The sequence below is a fragment of the Parambassis ranga genome, chromosome 5, assembly GCF_900634625.1.
Source record: "Parambassis ranga chromosome 5, fParRan2.1, whole genome shotgun sequence".
NCBI lineage: Eukaryota > Metazoa > Chordata > Actinopteri > Ambassidae > Parambassis > Parambassis ranga.
In genome coordinates this window covers 31,220,382-31,246,702 of record NC_041026.1, presented here as the reverse complement: position 1 = coordinate 31,246,702, position 26,321 = coordinate 31,220,382, and the positions used below count along the sequence as shown (strand labels likewise).

The 26,321-nt window shown below is 40.3% G+C and overlaps 1 protein-coding gene across 1 annotated transcript in view; it reads right to left on the bottom strand.

The window, feature by feature from the left end:
- Window positions 1-26,321, bottom strand: part of LOC114435948 (receptor-type tyrosine-protein phosphatase gamma-like) — a 234,170-nt gene that overhangs the window by 51,348 nt on the left and 156,501 nt on the right. The window contains exons 12-21 of the mRNA XM_028405936.1: window positions 22,615-22,765; window positions 19,123-19,221; window positions 16,597-16,688; window positions 13,970-14,061; window positions 5,979-6,075; window positions 5,383-5,465; window positions 5,036-5,170; window positions 2,767-2,901; window positions 2,386-2,561; window positions 1,397-1,532 (exon numbers count right to left, since the gene is read on the bottom strand). Coding sequence (XP_028261737.1) covers window positions 1,397-1,532; window positions 2,386-2,561; window positions 2,767-2,901; window positions 5,036-5,170; window positions 5,383-5,465; window positions 5,979-6,075; window positions 13,970-14,061; window positions 16,597-16,688; window positions 19,123-19,221; window positions 22,615-22,765 — 1,196 coding nt within the window. The remainder of the gene's footprint in view (window positions 1-1,396; window positions 1,533-2,385; window positions 2,562-2,766; window positions 2,902-5,035; window positions 5,171-5,382; window positions 5,466-5,978; window positions 6,076-13,969; window positions 14,062-16,596; window positions 16,689-19,122; window positions 19,222-22,614; window positions 22,766-26,321) is intronic.

The following is a 26,321-nucleotide window of genomic DNA, read 5'->3' as shown; positions in this document are numbered from 1 at the left end:
TCAGAGGTGTATGCACGGGTATCATGTAATTGTAACATTACTTGTAATATCAAGTGGTAACTGATATATGCTTACTTTGTAGACTCTACTAAGAGTCTACTTACATTTAGTTAATAAAACTTTCTGATGAAGAAAGTATTAAACTCAGCCTTGAGTAACCTTGAGTTCATCATTCTGAAATTATGAATGAAGTCAGTATCGCTAAAAGCAGTCACATCACTATCCCACCACTCCACACCCACACACAATTCTGTACAGACATTGCAGCTACTGCTCTCTTCCTTCTCAGCATTCTTCCTAATATTGTTTGGTTGTAATTATGTTGGCTACGATCGGACATTAACATAATCTACACTTGATAGGCTGTGTACAGCATTTTGGCTGACCTTGTTTTAAAAGTGCTCTATAAATAAAGATGGATTGGATTGGATTGGATAAACAAAGCCACACAAGCACACATTGTGTGACGTCTTGTCCTTTTCTGCTCATGCGGGTCACTTCAGGCCCGCAGTCCGTTCACACAGGAGAGTGGTAGCAGTCGCAAAATATTTTGTACACCAAAAAATCGGATTTCACCAAAAAATCTGGATTGGGCATTAAGACCTGCAGTCTGAACATAGCCTCTGTCTCTGTGTTCCCCCTGGAATCACTGCCAGTTCGTCTTGTTGGTTTGTTTATCGGCAATTGGCTTTGTTTTTTGACTTGTCTTAGTTCTATGAAATTCTGTGTATGACCTTAGTCTGTCTTTTGATTTAACCTTAGCCATAGCTCTTTGTAATATTGCCTGTTGCTTTTTCATTTATGACCTCAGCCTGTTTTGTATAGCCTTAGCCCTTTTGTATTTCTGCTTGCTGACTGCTCACCTGTGTCCCGACTTTGGACTGAAATAAAGGACCTTGCTTTTTGAACTTTGAACTGCCGTCTGCCTTGCATTTGTATCTTAACATAAGGATTGTTTTGATGTATGGATATGGATTTCTGTACTTTCTGGAGAATAAATTACTAAGAGCTTTACTATATTGGCATCCCGAGAAAACCTTTCCTGCTTGTACTATTGATTACCATTCTTGTGCTTGAGTGCATTCATTGAATGTGCTCATGTTTTCAGTGAACAGTAAACTGAATGAATCTCTTAGCACATAATGAACTGGAACATGAGCTTTTGTTAGCTGTTAAGAGTTGCATGGAGGGTGATCGACTGAAAATAAATGCAAGAACTTGTGCGTTTAACACTCAGCTACATGATATTTAAATTGTTGAGCTTCCCAGATTCATCCTTGAATGACCTTGTCAGTGTATTGTATGCTCCCCACAAAGTAAATTATGCCCTTGTGGTTTCCCAAAGGAAACAATTAAGCAATGGATGTGTTTCAGAGACACATACAGATATACAAACCTCAGTCTGGACAAGGTAGTTGCGCTGGGTGCGTATGTGTTTGAGGAAGCCAAGTACATTAACTGTGCTCTTGTCTTTGATCTGCTGTAACATGCTGTCAATGACGATGTATGTCCCTGTCCGGCCCACTCCGGCACTGCAACACAGCACAACAACATTTAGCAAGACATGACAATTGCATAGTCAGAGCCTTAAAGGAAATGTTAAAGTAACCTGTTTTCATCAAACAGTATAGCCTTATAGATGGGATCATATAGAATAGAATAGAATAGAATAGAATAGAATAGAATAGAATAGAATAGAATATACATTATTAATCCCTTTGGAATGACTGACATATGAGTTTAAATTATTTAGTTTCATAATTACATATGCATGTCTGAATGTTTTCTTGTGTGTGACATTCATTTTTGACTGACTGAAGCCAAAAATACTGACAATGTAAGATGCAGTGGAGAATTATTGTTGAACAATTTCCATACACTTTATGCTTGCTTTAAAGCAGCGGGGCAGCAGGATGACAGGATGACTCCTGTTTCTGCAATGGATCTCGCATATTGAGTAGGAGGATGTGTGTGCATGTGTGTGTTCGTGCAAAATACTAGTAATGAGTATTGTGTCTGCAGCCAAACCAGTGGAGCGCTGTGACAAGTTATTATTGACCATCACAGTGCAGATGATAGCTGAGACCTTCATACTGATTCCCCCTGGGGCAACAGTCAGCAGGCAATTACCAGTAATTTCCCCGCCTGCCTTACTGTAAAATGCCTTTAAATACAAGCTTGCAACTGTGACTGCATGTTCACTAGATATGCAGCACCAGACAATTTGAAGTGTCTGAAAATACTAAGAATTCAAGAGAACCTTTTGGTTAGGTTGCAATAGATGCACAAAGAATGAAATAAATTAAGCTTACGAAGTCAGAGTTTACGAACATTATCTACCGTCTTCCCAGTGTGCCCTGGTTATTCCAGAATATGTAATATTACCTGCAGTGGACCACCATTGGTCCCATGTCAGCCATCTGAGTGGCTGAAGACCTGCGGACAAAGGTGAGGACAGGCAAGGTGTATTCTGGGACACCCATGTCCGGCCACTGGGTGTAATGGTACTGAAGCACTGTCCGCTCACTCTGAGCCCACGCCTTAGTGCTCCCCTTTCCACTCTGTTATTGATGTTGGAGTGGAGAAAAAATGGTGTGAGGACAGGAATAGAAAAAGAAAATATTTTCATGAAGGAAAATTCAGTCACTGAGGCCTGACTACATGTTATATAATCACAAAAGTAAATATCAGGGGCAGTTTTCATTTTAAAGAGGTAAAGCAGATAATTTCGTAACTTATATAAAATCCTTTCTTTTTTTAACTCACCTTTTTGACTTTAGTGTTGCACAGTGTAAAGTGACGAATGGTGTAGCAAGCATGAACTTTACTGCTCTTCAGCGTGACTACCATGTGGCCATATTCTTCACTGTTCTCTGTTGGCCAGTACTGGTCACATTTTCTCTGCAGACACACACATGCACCAATCAAGAGTTATTTACTAACTGTGCCACAGGAAGCTTAAGTCTTTCAAGTCAAACACCTACTGAAAATGAATGAATGAAAAATGAATTCTTTGAATTTACTTGATTGAAATGTGTACATAGGTCCCACACAATCATAATATGTAAAACCAACGTAATTTTCTTCTTTCTCTCAATTAATAATTTCTTGTTAAACTAACTTATTTCAATCATGTTAGATTGTTTAAAAGAATCATGTTGATTCAATGTATTAAAAGTTCGGTAAACCCATTTTATTGTGTAATTTTTAAAGGATTTCATCATGTCCAGGGAACCCAATTCTTAACTGTAACTCAAACTTGATTTTAAATGCAGCCATCATTATAGGTATTAGGTAACTTTATAGTATTTTCATTACTTTTTATGAATTTAAAGAGAATTGCTGAAGCTCACAACACTAAAAAAGTGAACTCAGTGAGTTGTTGGATCAAATAACTGTAATTATGTCCAATGTAATTAACATTTTTGTGCTACTTGTTAAAGCAACACAAACCGATTAAGTAAATGCAACACAACACTGTTGAGTAAATCGCACAATCACCAATCTGATACCTATGCCTGACATGTCTGTGTGACATGCAGAGTTCCCCTTTGATGATGTACACTCAAAAAAGTGAACTTGGTAAGTTGTTGGATCAAACAAATGTAATTATGTGTAAATTATTTTTTGTGTATACTTGTTAAAGCTTAGTTGCATTCCCTGTAAGTTTGTATCACTTATCAGTTTGTTATGAGATTTATTGATTTGCACCATCAGTGAGGAGGGCTGTTAGGGTGTAGATATATGTTTTTAAAGCGTGAGTCCAGTTGCTTTGAGTGCATTTCCTTACTATTAACAAAACCTTGAATAAGCTTTTAAAATATTGATTTACGGTATCACTGCACATGCTTGACATGTCTTTATAAAGCTTACCCTCATCTGTGTATTAGGCCCTCATCACAACATCTGAGGCTTTACTGCAAGACTTAGAGGTCCACTTCAGTCAGCATAGCAACATAGCCAACCAGGTGGAAGGTGGGGGGACATACCCAAACACCCAGCCCTTCACCAGCCTTGATCTTAACACATACACATATATACACAACCTAACAGCCCTTCTCACTGATGGTGCAAATCAATAAATCTCATAACTAACTGAGAAGTGATACAAACTAACAGGGGATGCAACTGAGCTTTAACAAGTATACATTTTAAAGCCAAACACAAAAATTAATTTGCACACAATTACAGTGAGTTCACTTTTTTCAGTGTTGTGAGCTTCAACAATTCTCTTTAAATTCATAAAAGTAATGAAAAAACTAATACCTTTAAATAAAGGCTGCATCGTTCATTGGAAAAAAAGAGGATGCATTCAGAACCTTTAAAGGTATGGTAGGAGATTTTGAAAACTCAGTGAGAGTCAGCCAGATTTTGAAAGTAAACACATGCCCCTTTCTCTCTGAGCTTACCCCGAAGCCACACCTTCCAACCAGTCTGTGACTTCGGCCATCATGCACGTACCTCTCTGGTGCGCGCAGAGCAGGAAGAGAGTGACAACCAGCCAATACTACGCGCAGGGGCACCTCGTAGGATTGGCTGATGTTTTTAGCGTTTTATAGCTTCTACAGATGATTAATATTCTTTGTTTTAAAGCGAAACTGCCGAACTAATTGGTTGCTATCTGATTGTAAAGAGAAGTTACACTAATTTAACAAAAAGTGCATCAGAATGAAATCTCCTACCATACCTTTAAAATCAAGTTTGAGTTACTGTTAAGAATTGGGTTCCCTGGACATGATGAAATTATTTTTTTTTCAGTGTATGACCCATCTAATATTTTCATGGTCCTTTGCATCCCACTAACAAGTTTGGCCCTTGTTGATGACATTCAAGTCTTTACACTTTATTATTTCTCTGCCACCCAAAACATTGACTATGTGATGTTTATTACAGGTAATATAATCATAATATTATATAAATTTCAGTGTTTTAATTATGAGCATTTTTTTTTATTCATCAGAATATAGGTATATGCCTTCACAGAAAAGAAGCACAAGTTAGCCAAAAACCACCATGTTTGTGTGGTAGTACATACCCGACCTTTCTCCATTAAGTTAGTGATCATCACAATGATGCCAGTGTTTTGCTCCCACACCATCCGCCAGAAATCCTCAAAAGTGGATTTAAGAGGTCCCTGGGCTGCAATGTAGGCTTTAGACTTATTATAACCCTAATGAATGAGAAACAGGCAGTGAGGGGGGCTGCATGTGGATTAAACATATACTGTTACAGTCAAAAATTACATGATGATAAGTTTCTAGATATGTTTAGGTATTATAGATTTCCATAATGTAAATTGTTCCATTTTTCTGTTCTGGCTGTCATTGTCATGCACACACAGACATAGATGAGTAATTGAGATGTCCAAGTAGAAGCGCTCACATCTACATAGTTGGCATTGATGTAGTCAGAGTGTTTGGAGTCCTTCCCAGCCAGCAGCCTCAGCTTCACCCTGCTGTGGTCATCTGAGGAAGGAACAGTGAGGGTGTGTGAAACCACAACAGGAGCTAATCCTAACACAGTATTGTCCATGTGATGATGTGGGGCTTGTTTATTGATCAAACCAGGGTGTGTAATTTGTTTTTTACACACAGCTACAGAGCATTGAATCTGCTTTGCTTTCACTTAATGTACAGTTGTAATCTCTCTGCTGGCCAGAGTGGACATTTTTTTCATTTGCATGAACAGTTATGATGATTTACAGAGACCCTCACAATTACAGAAGCTGCACATTGTTACTCATACACTGTCTGGCTTGTCTGGGGTATCCCACTTAAAAGATGTGCCCTGGCTGCTGGTTTGATCTGCTGGTACTTGCATCTGTCGCAAAGAATAGATATATGTTAGATTAAGGACAGCAAAGTGGAGCACTCTGGAGGCCTTATCCAAAAGCTACCCACACTATCAGGAGACTGTGTGACGTGACATCATGATATAAAGAGAGCATACAAAGTGCTGTTAAACAGCAGATTACTCACAGGCCACAATGTTGATGTATCTGTTCTTGTGCTTGTTGTCTGGGTGGTTTGAGTGCTCTGATGTAATGTTCATATCAACAGTGCAGCGTTGTACCTCCTGGGGAAAAAAGCAAATATTCTAATGTGTTTACATGTGAAAACGTGGACTGGGAAAAATAGGTACTTATAAGCATGAAATATCTAAAGTTAATGGCCAAACTGCTGTACACATCATGTTGCCTAATAATTCACCTTACACCACTGCAACATCGGCACAGCTGCTCCTGGTTTGACCTGTTCTGTCTGATTCCAGCTTCCACATTTTTTTCTCTTCTTTTCAATCGTCTTCCTACACCTTGCATTTAAATAAACTACAGCCCTTGCTTGTCACACTCATTTATTTTCTTGACCTGAGGCTGTACTACACCATGTTAGAAAGTAAGCTACATACAGTAGCTGCATTACATTTAGACAGAAAATCAATTACAGGATTCACCGCAGAGATCTTTTTGTTTACCTCTATTTTTTTCATGCATGTGCTTACAGTCCTAAAAATGACAGAGAGCAATTCTGGGCTTAGAGGCCTGTGAATATATGTCAGTGTTTAATGTCGGGTTCCTGCCAAGCAAACAGCTGTTGGCTGCAAGCTCAGCAGGGCCAACAGGGAAAGCAGGCACTGAATTTGGCTCTGACCCCTCTGTCTCATTTCCTCTGGAGCGTTGCAGAGCAACTGGCTTGTTGTAGCACCATTAAACACAGATTTATCATGCTAACTGGGATGGGGGGTTTTGAGGCATGGTGGTGAGTATCAGCTAGTAGCAGCTCAGGTTGCAGGTGTGACTGAAAGAGATGGGATGTGATGGGAGATGATGTCACACAGGTAATGTGATCAACAAATGGTTACGCAAAGTGGCACATACTGTATATACTCGTATGCAGACACGCAAAGTCAGCCAAATGCAGTCTACTGGTATTTGCATGCAAACATACATGAACAAATTTCATTTCTGTCCTTCTTCTCTGGTCTGCAGTTCAGTGAGGTATATATTGCTATATCAACCATAAACAGAGATGTAAAGATGTTCATTGTGTGCTATAGACAGCAGAGATCCTGTTCCCTGTTAAACACCACAGTAAAACCCAATTTCTAAAAAATGCAAACCGCAGTCAATGGTGAGAGGCCGACTATTTTTCATTCCAAGTGGGATTGAATTTGGATAGCCTTTACATTCAGACCTATTTTCAAATAGTATCACGTCACTAGCGGGATTCGCTAGCCGCATTTGCCAATCTGGCTAGATCCACCTCCAAGAGGTGGATTGAAATCAATCCGGACATATCTGGATTCGCGTTGTTTAGACTGAGAAAAAAACGTTCAGGATATATCCAGATACGGCCCGAATCCGGCTCTAGCCAGATTGATTTCCCCAGTGCAAACGGGGTCTAACTCTTTTCAAAGCTGTAGGTAAGGTGTTGGAAATCCTGATAAGAAATCCTGGAGGTATTTTTTTATTTTTTATTAATTACAAGAAAGCTCCCTGCAGCTGCAAGCCATGGCAATAAAAAGCCTATGATTATGTACAACATTTCCACTTGCTCCTTTTCCTGAGACAAAATCTGTTTTTTCCATTCACCACTTTTTTACAAATGTCTATCAGTCAATGGACTACTAACGGATGATTCTCAGGATCCTAACTCACAGTACATACTGATGATATTTTTGTCTGTTTTTATTAGTTTGATTGCAGAGCAAGTCTATGAGAGGCATAATTAGGCAGGCAGGGCTGTTATCATGGTGACAGGCTGACACACAGGCATACAAAGCAGCCATATTTCTAGTCTTTAGTCATCATTACGCATGATATTGCTATGGAGCTGTTTGCTACATAGCTACAATTAATTCAGATTAATTCAGCTACTTTTATGAGTGATTCAGCTGTTTTATGACTGCTTCAGCTAATATTCAGATTAATTCAGCTGTTTTATGAGTGATTCAACTAATATTCACATTAATTCAGCTGTTTTATGAGTGATTCAGGTGTTTTATGATTGATTCAGCTAATATTCAGTTTAATTCAGCTGTTTTATGAGTAAATTAGCTAATATTCAGATTTCATATTCTCAGAGTTCAAAGCAATCGCTCAAATAAGCTTTCAAAGCAATGCTTCAGTTTCTGCAATCAAACTTGCATTTTCTTCAGGAAATGCTTTTTCTAGTTTGGGCCCGAGCACCAAGTGGTATTACTATTGTAATTGCTGTGTTTATTATTCTTGTTTGCCTGCCTTTTTAACTGCATTTTTCGCCCCTTTGCCATGCACGAAAACTCACGAAACTTTGCACAGTCATCAGGGGTGGCGAATAATTTGATATTTTGTGGTCGCTGCAAAGGGGCGGGGCAAAATGGCTCTACAGCGCCCCCTTGAAATTTTCAAATCACCCCTCGCATTTGGCTTAGTTTGGAGTAGGTGCACGAAAATCGGTACACATGTTTATCATAGCAAGACGCACCAAAAAGTCTAGACACCATGACCTTAACCCAACAGGAAGTCCGCCATCTTGGGTGGAAGTTGGCGATTTTGGCGATTTATGCCATTGGTATGTGAGCGAACTCCTCCTAGAGCTATTGCCCGATTGACCTGAAATTTGCTGGAGGTCACCTAAAGGACCTGCTGATCAAAAGTTATCAAAAGCTTTCCTCTAACTTAAAGGGCGTGGCCTCTGTGGCTCGCCAAAGTCTGGCGACAATTCATGATTTCGCCATGTAACTTTGAACGGCTCTCACGCTCGCATACTTTATCCAAACATCTTCAAACTTTATGAGCATGATGAGGGCTCCGCCCTGAACGCCTCCATATGTTGAAACCCTGACTTACTTGTGGCGCCTCCTGCTGGTAACAGGAAATGTTACAGGCAAATGACCTCTTTTTACTCTGACGTGTACTGCTCCTACATAGTTGACAGCATCAACTTCTACAACCTCTACAACCTTCCCAACTAGTTGGTGAAGCTACACTATGAAGGCCGTGAAGCTGCGTGCAATGGTGTCTGTGTGGGGGCGCGCCGACTGTCGATCCTTCGCCGTGAGATTACGTTTGAGTTTTTAATGACCTTAACAACCTTCTATGATCATGAAAATTCATACACACGTTCACGGGGGCGTGTCCTAGCAACTGATGGGGGTTGCGTAAGTGGGTGGGGCAAATTGGCTCAATGGCGCCCCCTTGAATTTTTTAAACACCCCTCTCCATAGGGGTTTTTTTGGAGTAGGAAGACAAAAATCGGCACACACACAGAACACGTCCAGACGCTCATAAAAGTCTCTTGCACCATTGATCTAGACCACACAGGAAGTCAGCCATTTTGATTTTGGCAGTCAAATTTCAGCGATTTCCACCTTTGGTATGCGGACAAAGTCCTCCTAGGGATTTCGACCGATTGACTTCATATTCGGTCGCTGTCACCTAGAGACCATGCTGATCAAAAGTTATCAAAAGCTTTTCTGTTAAAGCTGTTAAAGGGCGTGGCCGCTGTGGCGTCACTTCGCCATTCATACACGAACAGCTCTCTCTCCTACATACTTGTTCCAAACGGCTTCAAACTTTCTGCACGTGGTCAGAGCCCCTCCCTGAACGTCTCTACGTCATCATGATCTGTCCCGCTCATGGCGCTCCTTGTGGTGGAGACAGGAAGTGCCATGTTCTATACTGACATGAACTTCTCTCACTGTTTAATCCTTCCCTGTCATTACACAGCCAAAGGAGGATCCCAGATTTGAAGTCCTACAGAGACACCGGTGTGGTGTCCTGTGTCAGGCTGCCCGTGGCGGTGGCGACTGCTGAACATTCGCCATCAAACATCAACTGCTTATAACTTCGCTTTGCATCCTACTAATGTCCTCAAATTTTTTTCATGTCATAATGGTCCATCCCCCAACACGTCTGCATGCTCATGAGTCACCTGCACAGCGCCACCTATAGGAAACCAGAAGTAACTGTTTCTTGACAATTTTCATGTATGAATCAAAGGTTTTTTGAGGTTTGATGCACAGACAGGTCTCCACTATTCTCATGCTGTCTGGCTCCACCCAGTGGACACATAGGGTACTGCAGATGGTATAACTCTACAACAGATGCTCTTAAAATCCATGTAAAAAATTTTTTTACATGTGATACAGACCCAACCCCGACCATGTGTGGACATCTGTGCACAGCGCCACCTACTGTAAACAGGAGGTTACTGCACACTAACAATTTCTACATATATTGACACATTTTTCGCTCTGACACGTCTCTGCTTCTCTCTGCCGCTTTTTTCACACCGCTGGCAAAATCGCCGTAGCTCGTGGGGGGAGCGGGGAAGGGAAGGGACGGCGTGACGGGGAGGGGGCGGTCGCGCGAGTGCTAGGGCCCGATCATCGCTGCTTGCAGCTTTAATTATTATTATTATTATTATTTATGGACACCCTCTAGCCATTTATAAACCAAATAAATTTTCAGAGTTGAATTACTACAGTCAGTGGCGATTTTGGCCACGGGCAGACAGGGCAGTTGCCCGGGGCTGCATCACACAGGGGGCGCACAAGCAGTTGGAAAAAAATCATCTGCACGGTGGTTTTCTATGTGTATTATAGATCACTGTGTGGAGAATTGGCAAATTAGCGCCCCCTGCAGCTGTAGGCGCCCCTGCTGCTGAGAAGCTGCCGTACACAGTAGCTGTGAGAGGAGGGGAGGGGGCGCGGGGGACAGCTCACCTCTAGGTCTCCAAACAGAATGGACAGGGGGTGAAGGAGAGAGGTCTCACTCTGTCCTGATAGCGTGCGTCACTGCGTGTTTGTGTATAGTGTGAATAGCGTGAATGATCCGAAGGAGTAAGAGCTCTTACCGTTAAGATCATTAAACAACACGGAAGTTTTGGGGCCATGACAACAAACCGGACAGACAGCAGAGCTGTAGGCAGAGAGACAAAGGACTGTAGTCTGATGCTGGACTGAGAGTTTGATGCTGCGCGCTGTGTTTTTATAATGTCCATCCATGATGCAGTGCTCTGGCTCGTCGGTTAGCGAACAAGTTAGCTACTGTCTGCTAACAAAAGTCCGTCCATCAATGACAGGCTGATTAAAGGTAAACTAAAGTAAGAATACTGCTGACTGTCAGCTGGTTTATGAGTTAAATACAGGGTAAAAAATGGGAGTGATTATTTTTCATCCATATTTATCATCCATTCAGCAGCCTCTCTTCACTGGCCCACAGTCTGCACCATCACACAGGTATCAAAATGACTAGTTGCCCAAAGTGTGTACACATTACAACCTTTTATGCTGCTTACTTAAATCTGAAACCACTATCATTGCTAACAAAGAATTATATTTATGTATAAAATGCAGTCCTATTTTAGTACAGTGAAATATTTTTGTTTTGTCTGGATAAGCAAGGACATGTTTGATTCAGTACAATTGTAGTGCTGTAGTGTACATGCCTTCTATTAGTTTATTTTTAAAAAATATAGAAAATGGGGAATTTATTTTTTATACCATTTATCATGTTTGTTCCTCGGTCTCTCCTTCATCCTCTCTGTCCTGTCTCCCTCTTCTCCTCTCTCTCCTTCATCCTCTCTGTCCTGTCTCCCTCTTCTTCTCTTCTCTCTCTCCTCCATCCTCTCTGTCCTGTCTTCCTCTTTTTCTCCTCCTCTCCCTGGCCGACTGGCAGCAGGAAGGTTCTTCCTTATGAGTCGGGTCCTGTTAAAAGGGAGTTTTTCCTGACACTTTTGCTCTTTAGGGGGTTCAGGCTTCGGGTCTCTGTGAAGCGCTTTGAGACAATTTCTGATTGTAAAACGCGCTCTATTAACCCTTATGCACTGTTCGGGACATTTTTGTCCTCTGAGAGTAATTTTTCTGTTTATTTTGACCATAACTTTGTCAATATCTGAGCAAATTGAATCATTTCTGCTCAACAAGCTTAATTTTACATACATTTCGTTAATATGATTTTAAAACTTTTCATAGGTCAACAGTACACTGTGGGCAAATTTTACCCCCTTTCGTGTTGTTCGGGACAAAAACGTCCTCTAACTTTAACGGTTTTAAAAATATATCAGATAAATATTTTTTTGAAATTTTTTTGCATAGACCTTTTAATTAACTTCAGTTCTGATCAAAAGTAAAAAAATAATTTCCCCCCAGGATTTTAACCCTTTAATCACTAATTTCCTAAGGGGTGGTGCTGAAAATTGGAAAAAAACACACAAAATGGCTCATTTTTAATAGAAAAGGTGAATGTGGACTGGATTTTTACAGTTAACGACCTGATGACCCTATTAATAAGGTCATTAAGTTGTTAACTGTAAAAATCACAGATTTTACCTCCTCCCAACAGGGTAAACCACCAACAATCAAGAATGCATGATTATGTAGTGCCATGGCTGTGCAGTCAAAAAATGTGGTTATAATGGAAGTCTATGGGACAAAATGGCCACGAACAACACGTAAGAGAGAAAAAATGAAAATCCAGTGCTGTGCAAAAACTAATAATGCAATAAAGTTAATGTTGTTACTGATGTTTGACATGACCAAGACTGTAATAAAGGTTAAAAAAAATCCAGTCCACATTTACCTTTTCTATTAAAAATGAGCCATTTTGTGTTGTGTTATTTTTTCACTAGTTTTGAAGCACTGAAGTTAATTAAAAGGTCTATGCAAAAAAAATATGAAAAAAATATTTATTTGATATATTTTTAAAACTGTTAAAGTTAGAGGACGTTTTTGTCCCGAACAACACGAAAGGGTAGTGTTTGCGTACGTTGCACAAGGGTTAATAAAACTGAACACCACTGACTACAGTTCAACTCAAAAAAGGAAGCTGTTGCTTGACCGTCAGCAGCACTGGACAAGAAGACCACAACATTTCTCTGTTCTTGGCTCACTTACTCTTGGCATTTTGTCTCAATTTAAGTTTGTATTGATGTCTTTTTAATGCCTACATTGTTGGCACTGCTCTATATTCATATATTTTAACTCTTTGTTCTGCAGATTGAACAATCAAACGTTGCTTTACTACAACACTTTAGGATTTTATAAGTATGCTTTTACTCCCGTTACATGCTGGATCTGGGCTTGTTTGGCTGGGTGACAACAGTGCCACAGTGCCTTGCCAGAGTCCTCTCTGGAAAAGTGGGGCAACAGAAATGGCGAGGATGTGTGATGAGAATAATTTAATTTGAGAAGGGGCTCCTTCTATTGAGCACCTCCCAGTGTCCTCTCAGCAGCAAGAGGAGAAGGACAGGGCACTTTATATTGTGTGTGAGGGGCCCTGTTATATAACAGATTAGGGGTGCTTAGTCCTGCCAATCTCCAGGGAAAATGTGGGCAGAAATACAGAAATAAATGGAAGAAAAGCAGGAAATAAAGTGATGAGCAACAAAACTGAATCACTCTGTCACTGAAACCTCTCAGTTTTATATAAAAAGCCACAGCACAATACAGTTAACAACAATGAAGTAAACACAATAACGCAATGAGACATACTCGGGAAAAGAAACTGAATGCTACAAGGAGCTTTTGTTTACACACAGATTGCATTTTAACAAGAGAACAGATATGCTAAATTGCTAACATTTCCAAGAGTTTAAATCGAGGCAACTGGACTCAAGGATTGTTTTTTTGAAGACGTTTCGCCACTCCCCCAAGTGGCTTCTTCAGTTCTGCTTTAAACTCTTGGAAATGTCTATGACCTGGATGAATGAGAGCATCCACAGATATAAATTGCTAACACAGTTCCAAGTTTAAAAAATCATTCTTGCAGCACTTGACATAAAAGGTTATGATTATTTCAAGCCATTCTAATGTGAACAGGAAGATTATAGTGGAAATAATACATTAATCTGAGAATCGTTTCATATGCTAGTACTGTTATCTTGTTTTGCTGTCAAGAAGCCAGAAGTCTTTCTGTCTCTTCAGTTAGAGGCTATATTACCATGTCCATACACATATAAACACAAACATATTGTTTAAAGCTTACCTCGAAATCTTCGGAGAATCCATGCTGGTTATTGGAGTAGAGTTCCGAAATGTGTTTGATGAACTGCTTGACTGGAATTGCTTCCATGTCATCTGCAGAGAAGAGAAAATACTATAGGATCAGCCTCAGAGACAAAGCAACATGCCCTGCAGCAAGGAATAAACCCTGTCATGACAAAATAAGGTGCAGTAAAGAGCACAACTTAGGGCTGAGACTCTCCCAGACCACACAATCCAGAGCAGGGCGTTTAAGGTACAGAGAGGTGACTTGAACATCATGTGTGGAGCAAAAACTGTAAGTTGATGGGATGATGTTTATTGTGAGCAACTATTTAAAAAAGCAAAAACTATTTATAATGCAAGCTGATTGGAAGTTGGCACTTATTTCACTGTATCAGCTGAACCCAACCTAACTGACGGGAGCCTGTTCTGGAAAAATATTACACAGTTAAATGTCTCTCCCTACTCTCTTCAGTTTAGTCTTCATCAAATATTAACAAGTGCATACATTCACTTGCTCTCACTTAAGTGAGATACTCATTTAGATATGCAAATATGACATAAACATTAGTTTATTAGTAAACACAGCACTGAGGCTTGTGAATCCATCTCTTTTAATCACTGACATATTTTAACATATGTATAATGAACACCTCCTTGTATGTTTTAAAGCTGGAGTGAGGCTCTTTGTATCTTGTTTTGTGCAGACACACACTTGTGGTTTTGTTGTTGATGAAAACTAATGTATCTTGTGTGTGAATATGCAGTGGTTAAAAAGTAAGCTGGATTCTTTGTTTGTTAGAACATCTGTGCCTGCTTATGCCCATGGTGTCACAGGAAGACTCTGTTTCACATCATTCATTTTATCCCGAGCCGCCCCTAATCTCTCTCCTTCTATCCCTCAGTCCACTGCTCCCCCTCTCTTCCACTCGCTTAGTCAGGTGCTTAATAGATAGCGCCTCCCTCACCAATCAGCTGTCACTTTCTGTCCCTCTCCTGACCAATCACAGTTTAGCACGAAATTTAAAACTCTCTATCTCCTCTCCAGCTGTCTTCTGATCGAACCCAGCAACCCTCCTCCACCCCAAGCACCACCAGGTCCTAGCCAGTTCAGAACTCCTATCTCCTGCCCTCCAGCTCTCCACCACCACCAGGTCTAGACCCCAGGGGGTTTTCTGATCAGCGGCCTCTCCTCCTGCGTTTTCTCCTCCCTTTCGGACATGGTCTTCACGACGGGGACTAGGACGCAATGCACATTTAAAATTTTGTACACAATAAATCTTTCTCATTCAGTTCGCTGAGTCTCTCATGATTGAAATGAGCTTAGACTGTCAAAATGGATCTTGCAAAACATTACCTCTCACAAGGTAATATCAAACTTTCACCACAGTGCAGATGTTAGACCTGGTATATGTTTAGTTTTCTACTTCATCTGTTGATATTTTCATTATGTTATACAGCTATGGTTACAGACTCTCCTTGCTTTTATACACTTGCATTTACACATCTTTGTGAATGTAAATTGCACTAACAAATCCAAAAGGAAAAGATTTGGCAATAGTATTGATCCTTTGAGAGTAATCTTTTGCTGGTTTTCTTTAAATTTTAGTAGAACACAAAAAAACCTTTCATCTCAGTCATGTGATGAAAAGCAGTTCTTTTGACACGCTTACTGTGTATGTATGTGTGCTGTGTGAGCTTGTTTAGTAGGTGGCTGCTGTCTGTGGTTTTAAATCCATCAGAACGCCTTAAAGAAGATTATGGACACTTAACACTACTAACATATGGCAATACACCACTGCTGTTTCCTTATCAGTTTATAAAGGTTCCTGACCCGCTCAGAGCTTATCAAAAAACAAAATGAAAGGGCAATTCCAGAGTGGGAAGAGTTGTGGTGAGTGCCACTTTGAGTACCACAGTGATGTGTTGAAGTTTGAGCAGACATATCCTGAATCGTTTTAAGGCAACATGTCTTTTGTAATGAGTTTTGTTTAATAAGTAATGCTATACAACTTTGTAGATGACTTGCATTTATGTATCTGACCAAGCGTGTAGATTTACTTTAGACATTGGTGAGGACCTAAGATTTCATTGGAATCTTCCTGCACCGAATGAGAATGTTTTTTAGAAGGGGATCAAATTATTTTTGAGGATGCGTCCTCTCCGTCCATGCTAAAACTATGCCATTGTATCTGACTACAGTTTGGTCAGATGCTTAGTCCTGGTTTATGATCTCTGACCTGTAATGCAAAAATAGCCCTGACAACCCCACAAAGACGATGGCCACTTTAATAATACTCAATGGTTGGAACTCAAGGAATTTTAGGTGACAAATAAGACACAGAGTTTCTAAATCTGACTTATTTTTAAATCCTTTATCTTAATTTATACATTTTTAGATGAAGTTTCATTAGGTGACAAGTCATGGCAAACACTGCGCATGAAGCATGTGCATAAATGAGCACAGCTAACTCAATCCCCATTTTGGGATAACAAAGGTGACTGTACTATAAAGCATTTCATGGCTGCCTACATAACAGCAAAAACTTATGATTACTACTGCTGCAGCTGGACCAGGATTAGTTTGCATAGGATTATCAATGTGAAATTGACGTAGGTGGTTCTTACCTGGGATGGGAATGACAGGGATAGTCTCATTGGGCACCACTCTAGGTGAATTGCTGTCTTCCACATAGAAATGGGCTGTCTGGAAGCAGCGCCTGGGAGAGCAGTGAGAGAGGGAGAGAGGAAGAGGAAGAAAGAGAAAGAGAGGAATAGAGAGAGATCACTTTTTACAATGTTGTACAGATTGTTATAGACTGGTTTGTGTTCTTTAATGACAGACTCTTTAGTGTTACTCTGATTAAGTAGTGCCAATATACTGGTGGAATTTCACAGGGCGTGTTCTTTGCTGCTCTTGGTCTACCACCAGGTTTCTACCAGAGCACCAGTTTGTACCCAGATATCAATCTACCATAAGAGGTAAGGGTTAGGGTAACCCTTTGCAAAAGAAACATTAAGTTTCTGTAATATGCTGACAACACATGCAGAAATCCAACAATCCACTTAACCTTGTTTGGTTGTAAAAACACAGAGAATGTTAACAGTCTAGTGTCCCATTAGGTTTGCACTGTGCTCACAAATCCAGACATATAGCAGTGATATTAGCCATACGAAGGATCACTCCTTTGCTGACACATTTATGGTGCACAAAACTACTACCTGAATGAATATAATACTATCACTAAACTGAAACAAGTGTGCACAGCAAAAATAGGTGAGTTAAAATTTTAGAGTTAAATGTTTAGAAGTTGATTTTAAATTCTAAAGTGTAATTTCAACACTTTCAGAGTTAAATTGTGTCCACTTGTGGAGTTGTTTGACAGAATTGATTCCATCAGTGTTAAATCAACACTGCAGAGATACAATTAAGCTCCGCCTCTGCCTCTGCCTCCGCCCAGTATGGCTGACAGTTCCCCTTTGATGATGTGCTTGATAATGACCTCCTAATTCCCCTGGTTGTCTGAAAAAGTTACAAAGAGTCAAATAGTCCTATGCCAGTGACACCTTGTGGTTGGTTGATTTGACAAACAACACTGGCCAGAGTTACATTTTTTACTATTTGGGTACACTGTAAAAATTGACTTTTTGCACCTTGAGTGAAGGTGGCCTTTTCAGTTGTCCAATTTTTGCTGTGTACCCTCCCTCAAAGTACGTAGGGTTGGCCGAGGTAGACTTTGAACTAAACACAAAAATTACATATGCAGCAGACAGGTACACACACACACACACAAACAAACACACACAGTGCAGTCGTTTAAGCTCGTCATTACGCCACAATATTTACCTCATTTTTTTAGCAATGTGTCTAATTTGAAAAGAAGTGTGCACTGTAGCTGACAGACATACACACACAGGCAGAACATGCTTCACTGAAGGTGTGTTGATCATACATACATATACAAAATGTGTTCAGAAGCAGGCACCCAAAAAGCTGCGTTTTTGTCTATGACTTTGACAGTTCATTTGTATGATGTCAAACATCAAAGTGCCCTGGAATAAAGATCTGCTTTAGAAATTTCAGACATCCACGTTGACTTAAAATATGGCAAAAGGAAGCAAGACACTGTCAGTGGCCTTTTATTTTAAAATATGGGACACAGAGCAAAAAAGTAAGCAGTAAGAAGATAGATGTGATCCACTCAAAGTAAACAGTACAGTCAGAGTAAAACCCAGAGGAAGGAGCTATATATTTTATTGTTTCTGCCTACAGAAGGAAAGACCTTCACATTATCCTGATTCTGATGTTTGTGAAAAAAGGTAAATGCATTAGGTTTACATAACCTACATAAACATGCTAGGCATCAATCACATAACCTTTGTGACAGGAAGAAAACCACACAGACAGACCAAATACAGGTAGATGTAGGAGTGCGACATTTCATTTTGAATTGTGAAGGTTTATTTTTACGATATCACAACAAGCTATGCACTGTTTCCAAATCCAGTGCTTTATTAACCTTGGGTGTGTTGTAGCCTTTGGGTGACCTACCCTTCACCGCCATATACATGACACACGCTATATGTTACAGAATAGTTGTGAGTATACGAGTCTAAACTTACACCCACACTGACTCTGCGTGGCTCCAAGTCACTAGACTTCTGCCCACCAGCTACAACCATTACCGGGCAGAATCATGTGAATGAAAAATTTGGAGCTGCTCACCAGAGGGCATTAAATATAAGGTGTAACTATGGTTTGTTCACAAGGAGCTAGATTTCTCTATAGGTGTTGTAGCAATTTCACCAGAAGGCACAGAACCAAAAAAAAGTATTACTTGATGCACAGAACAAGAGAGGCCACTAAGAAATCACACAGTGTGAATTTACTTGGAAAAAGTTCTTGGAAAAAGTCTTGGAAAAAGTGTTGACAGAAACACTTGTTTCTGTCAACACTTGTTTTGTTTTTCTAACTTTTTGACAAACACTTAATTTCAATAACAAAAAAGGACTGGCACTTGTTGCATTTCACTACTAAATAAAATGGTTTGTTACTAAATACTCTGTGCTGTCTCCTAAATTTACTACCAAAGCTTCCAATGGCAACAACAGTCACCTTTTGCATCTACTTATGTGTGTCCAGACTCTCCTTACCTGTATTTGATACAGAGCAAAGAGCAGAGAGCGTTCATCCTGCTGAACAAGCACAGGAGAGAGAGCAGACGGCCTGCTGCATAATGCCGTTGACATGAACTGAGAAGCAGCACACAGAGATGGAGGGACAGAAGGGGGGAAGACAGAGGGAGGGAGGGAGGGAGGGAGAGGCTTTCCTAACAAGGCACGAAAGGGGCTATTCCCTCTGCGTGACACCAACACACATACACAAACACACGGCCAATCCCAGCTCACTTCCTCCAGTAAGACAGCTGGTGTCATGATGCATTCAAGTTACATGAGACAAAGCTAAGAAAGCTATGCAGTGTAGACTCAAATAAACTATTTGTAAATCTAGACTCACAGCTCTTATTGTCCTTTAAAAACTTGGGATCTGAGACCAGTGCCTAAAATTACATAAGAAAAAAAATGTTCTCAGATTCTGTGTACCAGTTTAGGTTTAATATGCTTCCAGACATTATTTGAAGTATTAAAGGTACGTGTTTGTTTGTTTATTGTAAAGCTTTTACGTCTTTCTTATGGCTCTTTAACACAGCAGATCAACAGTGTGGGTAATGAGGGGAGCTAGAGGGCCAATGGGAGTGCAGCGGAGGCGGAGTCTGTGAAGAATATGGGGTTGTGACCTGAGCTTTGCTTAAATATCACTATATATATATATATATATATATATATTAAATATCACTCCCAAGCACCTGCTGCCCAGCCTCTGTGTGTGTGTCTGAACCAAGATCATATAATGTGAAAAATATTTATGTGCTTAGAAAAGCCTAACAAAACAATGTAACATAACGTTTATTCAGTGTTATGTCCTTGCCTTCTTTACATGTTAGGCTACTAATCGAAACAGTGTGTCTGCTGTTTTTCAACATTACTAGGATGAACGATTTTAGTCATACACTAGTGAATATTTATAGATGCTGGGTTGAACATTTGGGTTCTTAATGCCTGGTCTTGCCAACATAGCTTCTTTTTGTGTAGTTTGTTTCTCTTAGAGATTTTGTCTACTATTTGCCTAAAACTAGTCCAACCCAGTCTAACAAGCTGAATCAGGGCCAGCTCACCACGAGGCTCCTTAGTGTGCTGCTTACAGTATTCTTAGAAAGGAAAGGACTCCTTAGACATAAGTCCACTTGTAAAGTCAAGTGTGTGTGTGTGTGTGTGTGTGTGCGTGTGCGCGCGTGTGTGGGAGTGTGTCAGACTATCAGACGGCTAACAGAATTTGAGAGTTCTATTTCAAAAAGCTTGAAGTGCTACTGCCTGTTCACATGTACTGGTACCTAACAACATTAATCTGTGGTGCCATAGCTCGATCAAATCATCTGCTTTAAATGATAAAATAAGAGAAATGTCATTCTGTATTTCTAGCAACATTAAAGAAAACATGTTTTATAGGCTGTTTAGGCAATAAATAAATACACACATGCAAATTTTAGTTTTTATATTTTCCTTGCAATTACAGAAGGGGGTGTTGCAGTCCCCTCAGAAGCACACTTCCAGCTCCCTGTCGTCATGCTAGAAGCTGAATTATCACAAATCCCCAAAAGCTCATGCCTCTGCTGCTACATACAAAAACTTATTTTTTAAAATAGCCTACATATTTTTCCCCTTATTGGTGACTGGTAGTACAGCATCATCATCATCATCAGAGTATGGCAGTCCAGTAGAACCTAAGCCTTTTGCTAACAGCAATTAATTAACAAAAGTGAAAAAGAAGGTTTCACTACTACAAGGTGCAGGTGAAACTGCTGCTGTCAAATTAGACGCTGTGGAGAAATTCAGTAAGTAAGCTTTTGATCAAGTGATGCCGGCATCAATTATGTGGTTACAGTTCCATAAAATATTGTCTTGCTAGAGAGATCAGCAACAATACAAGTTTTTTTTGGATCCAATCATGTTCTCATGGAAAGAGAGTCAAAAACTGTAAACATGTTGCAGTGTTATCCAGAGTAGGCTAACTGTCAAATTATTGGTGAATGTTGAATAGTATTGCTTAGACTACTGCCCCCGTGACCCGGCTCCAGATAAGCGGTAGAAGATGGATGGATAGATGGATGAATAGTATTCTTGCTTGAACTGTCCATACCCTAGTGGCGATTCCTCTGAGACGAGGGAAGCTAAGCTTCCTCTAAAATTTCACACAATAAATTGTCAGATATGCACCATTAAAACAAGTTTATATGTGGTGGCAGACCTCAGTGGGTGGGTCTGGGTGCACACCCTAACAATAGCACTAAATGGTTCCATATACCTGTGATAGTCTGGCTGGCTGTGCCAGGTGTGTCTAACGACTGGCTAATGACTATGAGACTACAGAAGGGGGACTGGCAGCCCTTTGTTCTTGCTGTGAGTATGTGACTTGGAGTGAAACTTCCTGGGAATGGATGGAAACACTTCATTGTATGTGGTAGAAAGATGATGTCTTTCGCTGTATAATTTCAGCTTTACACCCTCAGGTGGATAAGTATGGTCACAGCTAGGGATGTCCCAAACCGATCATGTGATCGGAAATCGGGCCCAATTACGTGATTTCAGACTCGATCGGAATCGGACATTACCTCCCGATCAGGACTCGGATATATATTTATCATGGCTGTCAAAGTTAATGCCTTCTATGCAGGGTGGCTCTGTGTCTTGTAGTGTAGGGATATGACAGCTGCTTTTGGCGCGAGAGGTCCTGGGTCTGAGACTTCAATGCGTGTGTGAAATCTGCCAGTGTGGTGGTAGTGCGACACACACACACGGGTTTTGCTGCAATGAGTGCCTTTATAGAGAGTCCTGAAATTATCGGATCGGGACTCGGTATCGGCAGATACTCAAAATCAAATGACTCAGAGGGCAAAAAAACCTGATCGGGACATCCCTAGTCACAGCTGTGCATGGCACTGTAACCTGATTTTTTGGGTGTCAACACTGTTGGCATTAAATTTAAAGCCAACACAGGGTATGGCAGGTCTCTTAAAACCCCATAAATGATACAATGATGCAAACAATCCAGATTATTGAGTTTACAGCAAGTAGAACCAAAATGGACACAAAAAGCAAAAGGAAGCAGCCATAGCAACTGTGCAGCCCCTGCAGGTCAACAACTTGTATTGTTTTGCATACATATCTATTTTAGTTTAGTTACAAAATAGAAAACCATTTTACAGAGGTGATCCTACGACCTCTCTAATGATCTGTTGGGTAAGATATGTGATGTCTACTCATTGTGGACTCATCCCAAGTGCCTGATAACAAGAAGGGCAAACTGAGAAAGAAGCTGTGGTTAGTCTGTGGCTATAGCTGAAATCAAACCCCAAGAGTTCATTACATTCTAAAGTTATCAGACACATCAACATTCCACTATGAGCAACTAGATCCATCCATGCATCCTCAGCTGTGCAACCTCCAGCCTTCTAGCCATCCGTCTAATCTGACATTGTATTTTCGTTTTAAAAAATAGCTGATAAGTAAGAGTGATTTGGTACCAACCTCCAATAAATGAGCACAGCCAGCAGCAGGGCCAGGCAGAGGAAAGTCAGAGCTGAGACCACTACCAAAGGAACCAGCCACTCCATGCGACCCAGCCCCACGCTCCTGGGTCTGGATTGGCGGGTGAGGTTGGTCACTGTGCTGGGTCGGTCTAGAAGAAAAGGATGGAGAAATTAGTGTAAAAACAGCCAAAATCCTCAGGGAAATAAACAGAAGGTAAATTACACATGGAAGTGAAGGGTTTATTGAAAAGATGTACCGAGTCATAAATGCCTTTACGTCCTCTGTCCTTTATGTCCTCTGTCCTAAATAACAACGAGAGATATCTCTCGTTGTTATTTAGGACAGAGGACGTAAAGGCAAGAAATATCCACACAGACCTTCTACTAATTGACAGTAGCGATAACTGTCAACGAGCCAGTTGATTTCAGAAAAAAATACTGCACACAGCAAAAATTGGAGAGTTAAAAGTTTGATTGGAGTTGATTTGAAGTGTAATTTCAACACATTCAGAGTTAAATTGTGTCCAGTTGTGGAGTTGTTTAACAGAGTTAATTCCATTAGTGTTAAATCAGCACTGCAGAGATGCAGTTAAGCTCCGCCTCTGGCTCCGCCCCAGTATGGCTGACGTGCACAGTTCCCCTTGGATGATGTGCTTGATAATGGCCTCCTAATTCTCCTGGTTGTCTGAAAAAGTTACAAAGTTTCAAAGACCAACTGCTATGCCAGTGACACCTTGTGGTTAGCTACAATATTAATTTGCACCACCAGAGGAGGTGGTTTTCCATGAAGTTCTAACACTGAAGTGGTGGTCTAAAGATTGATGAGTGTTACTGTTGTAAATGTCATTTAACTGGGTTAGGGGCAGGCGAATCGATCTAAATATCGATACCAATACCAACGTTAGGATCAGTAATTACTCGATACTAGTGTGATGAGATCGATATTTCTGTGGACGTTTCTCTTCTATACATTCAGCAACTTTACTCGCGGTGCAAACAGCGCTGCTCCATCACTCTGCCCAGTCGCAGGCGCACTCCGCCCCTCCCCCTCCTTCTCTGCTCTGCCAGAGCAGACGGCGCTCCTGATTGGCTGTAAAGTACAGCTAGCGTCTTGGAGACAGCAGAGAGGAAGAGGAGCGCTGTTTGGAGTTATTTCACAGCGACAGGCGTAGTAGAAGAAACTGCTACTGTGAGGTGTGCAGGAAAGCGACATGCCACTGTGGAAACACAACTCATTTACACAAACATAAAGCAGCAGAGCCCAAAGACCTCGAGCTGCAGAGTAAACAGAGGGAGGAGGAAGAGGCAGATCCCCAAACATGAACCAGAGACAGAGGTGACTGACAGAGTCTTTACTGCAAAAACACTCATGAAAATCCAGGAGATGATTTAAAGAGGTGAAAGTTCAGACTGAGTAATCTGCAGCATGAATTAATGGTGTATTTCTAAGTGCAGTGATAAGATTTGATTTTAGCACGACTGAACTGTCATCATATCACCAGCTGAAATAAATGTTTTTCTCAAATTCCAAAATATATCTAATAATATAATGATATAAGTTTATATAATGATATGTACTTCAGTATGGTTAGTATAATTATTATTAACTGTAGAAGGACCTTTATTCTTCATATTTAGGCTACATGCATATAGGTGTTAGACTTTTATTAAATTATCTTCATTATGTTATTTAACCTACATGATTCATGAAGAGCCATGGCTGTCATAAGGAGCATCGCTGACATGATTGTGAAGTTATACAGTGTTGCACTTTTGTTTGCATCAAATGTTTATTGTGTATTATTATTCTGCTAATCATGATCAACTAATTAAAGGCAAAAAATAATCATTGTATGATCATTAGGGGTGGGCGAATCTAAATATCGATAGTATCGATACCAACGTTAGGATCATTAATTACTCGATACTGGCATGATTAGATCGATATTTCTGTGGAAGTTTCTCTTCTATACCTTCAGCAACTTTACTCGCGGTGCAGCGCTCCTCTCTCACTCTGCTCAGTGCGCAGGCACACTCCGCCCCTCCCCCTCCTTCTCCACTCGGCCGGAGCAGATAGAGCTCCTGATTGGCTGTAAAGTGCAGCTAGCATGCTGGAGACAGCAGAGAGGAAGAGGAGCACTGTTTGGAGTTATTTCACAGCGACAGATGTGAAGAAGAAACTGCTACTTGTGTGGAAACACAACTCATTTACACAAACATAAAGCAGCAGAGCCCAAAGATCCCAAAGACCTCGAGCTGCAGAGTAAACGGAGGGAGGAGGAAGAGGCAGATCCCCGAACATGAACCAGAGACAGTGGTCACTGACAAAGGCTTTACTGCAAAACACTCATAAATATCCAGGTAGATGATTTAAAAAAGTGAAGGTTTAGATTCAGTAATCTGCAGCATGAATTAATATTGTCTTTCTGAGTGCAGTAATAAGACATGCAATTTTAGCAGAATGACTGAACTGTCATATCACCAGCTGAAATAAATCTCGTTTTTCTCAAATTCCAAAATATATCTAATAATGTAATTATATAAGTTTATATAATGATATGTATTTCAGTATGATTAATATGATTATGCTTTGGTGATAACTGTTGAAGGATCTTTATTCTTCATATTTAGGCTCCATGCAGATAGGTGTTAAACTTTTATGAAAGTATCTTAGTCATGCTGTTTCACCTACATGATTCACAAAGAGCCATGGCTGTCACAAGGAGCATTGCTGACATGATTGTGAAGTTAAAATTTCAAACAGTTCTGCACTTTTGTTTGCAGCTTGATTTACCTAACAAATGTTTCTCGTGTATTATTATTCTGCTAATCACGATAATCTATTTAAAGGCAAAAAAGAAGGCAAAAAATGATTATTTATGATCATGAAATTTCAAAGTAAAAGTATCGGTATCGGTATTGGTATCGGCGATACTGACGCTGTATTTACTTGGTATCGGATCGATACTGAAATCTTCAGTATCGCCCACCCCTAATGATCATGAAATTTCCAAAGTGAAAGTATCAGTATCGGTATTGGTATCGCCGATACCGGCCCTGTATTTACTTGGTAACGGATCAATACTGAAATTGTCAGTATCGCCCAGCCCTAATCTGGGTTACACAATGGATGATAGAATAAATCAATTGAATCAGGCATTTTTTTTGGTCTGTAGATATTTCACTTCTCCTACAACCACTCTCACTCATGGTTGAAATCCTGAGGACAGCAGGGTTAAAGCCCAACCTCTACTGAAAAGGCCACCTTCACTCATGGTGCAAAAAGTCAATGTATTAATTTTTTACAGTGTACCCAAATAGTAAAAAAACTCTGGCCAGTGTTGTTTGTCAAATAGGTCACCCTAGGTGTTAATATAACTCCACTGTGGGAGTTAAAGAAAGAACTCTGACAGGATGTTAAATATTTAACTCTCTTGAAAGTGTTAATTTAACTACAGAAAGTGTGGAGCCATAAAAACAGTGTTGAAATCACCTCTGTGGTTGTTATTTTAACACTGGACTTTTTGCTGTGCAGGAGCCATAATCATCACTGGTCACACGAGCTTTCAGTAGACTGAAAAAAACAGTTAAAGACTAGCAGATATATTTATCTAAAATGAATCACACATCACAAAATGCCAGGTTTTGTGTTAGGACTAAAGTTGAATGTATATTTATTTGTGAGTAATTTCCATTAAGCTTTCA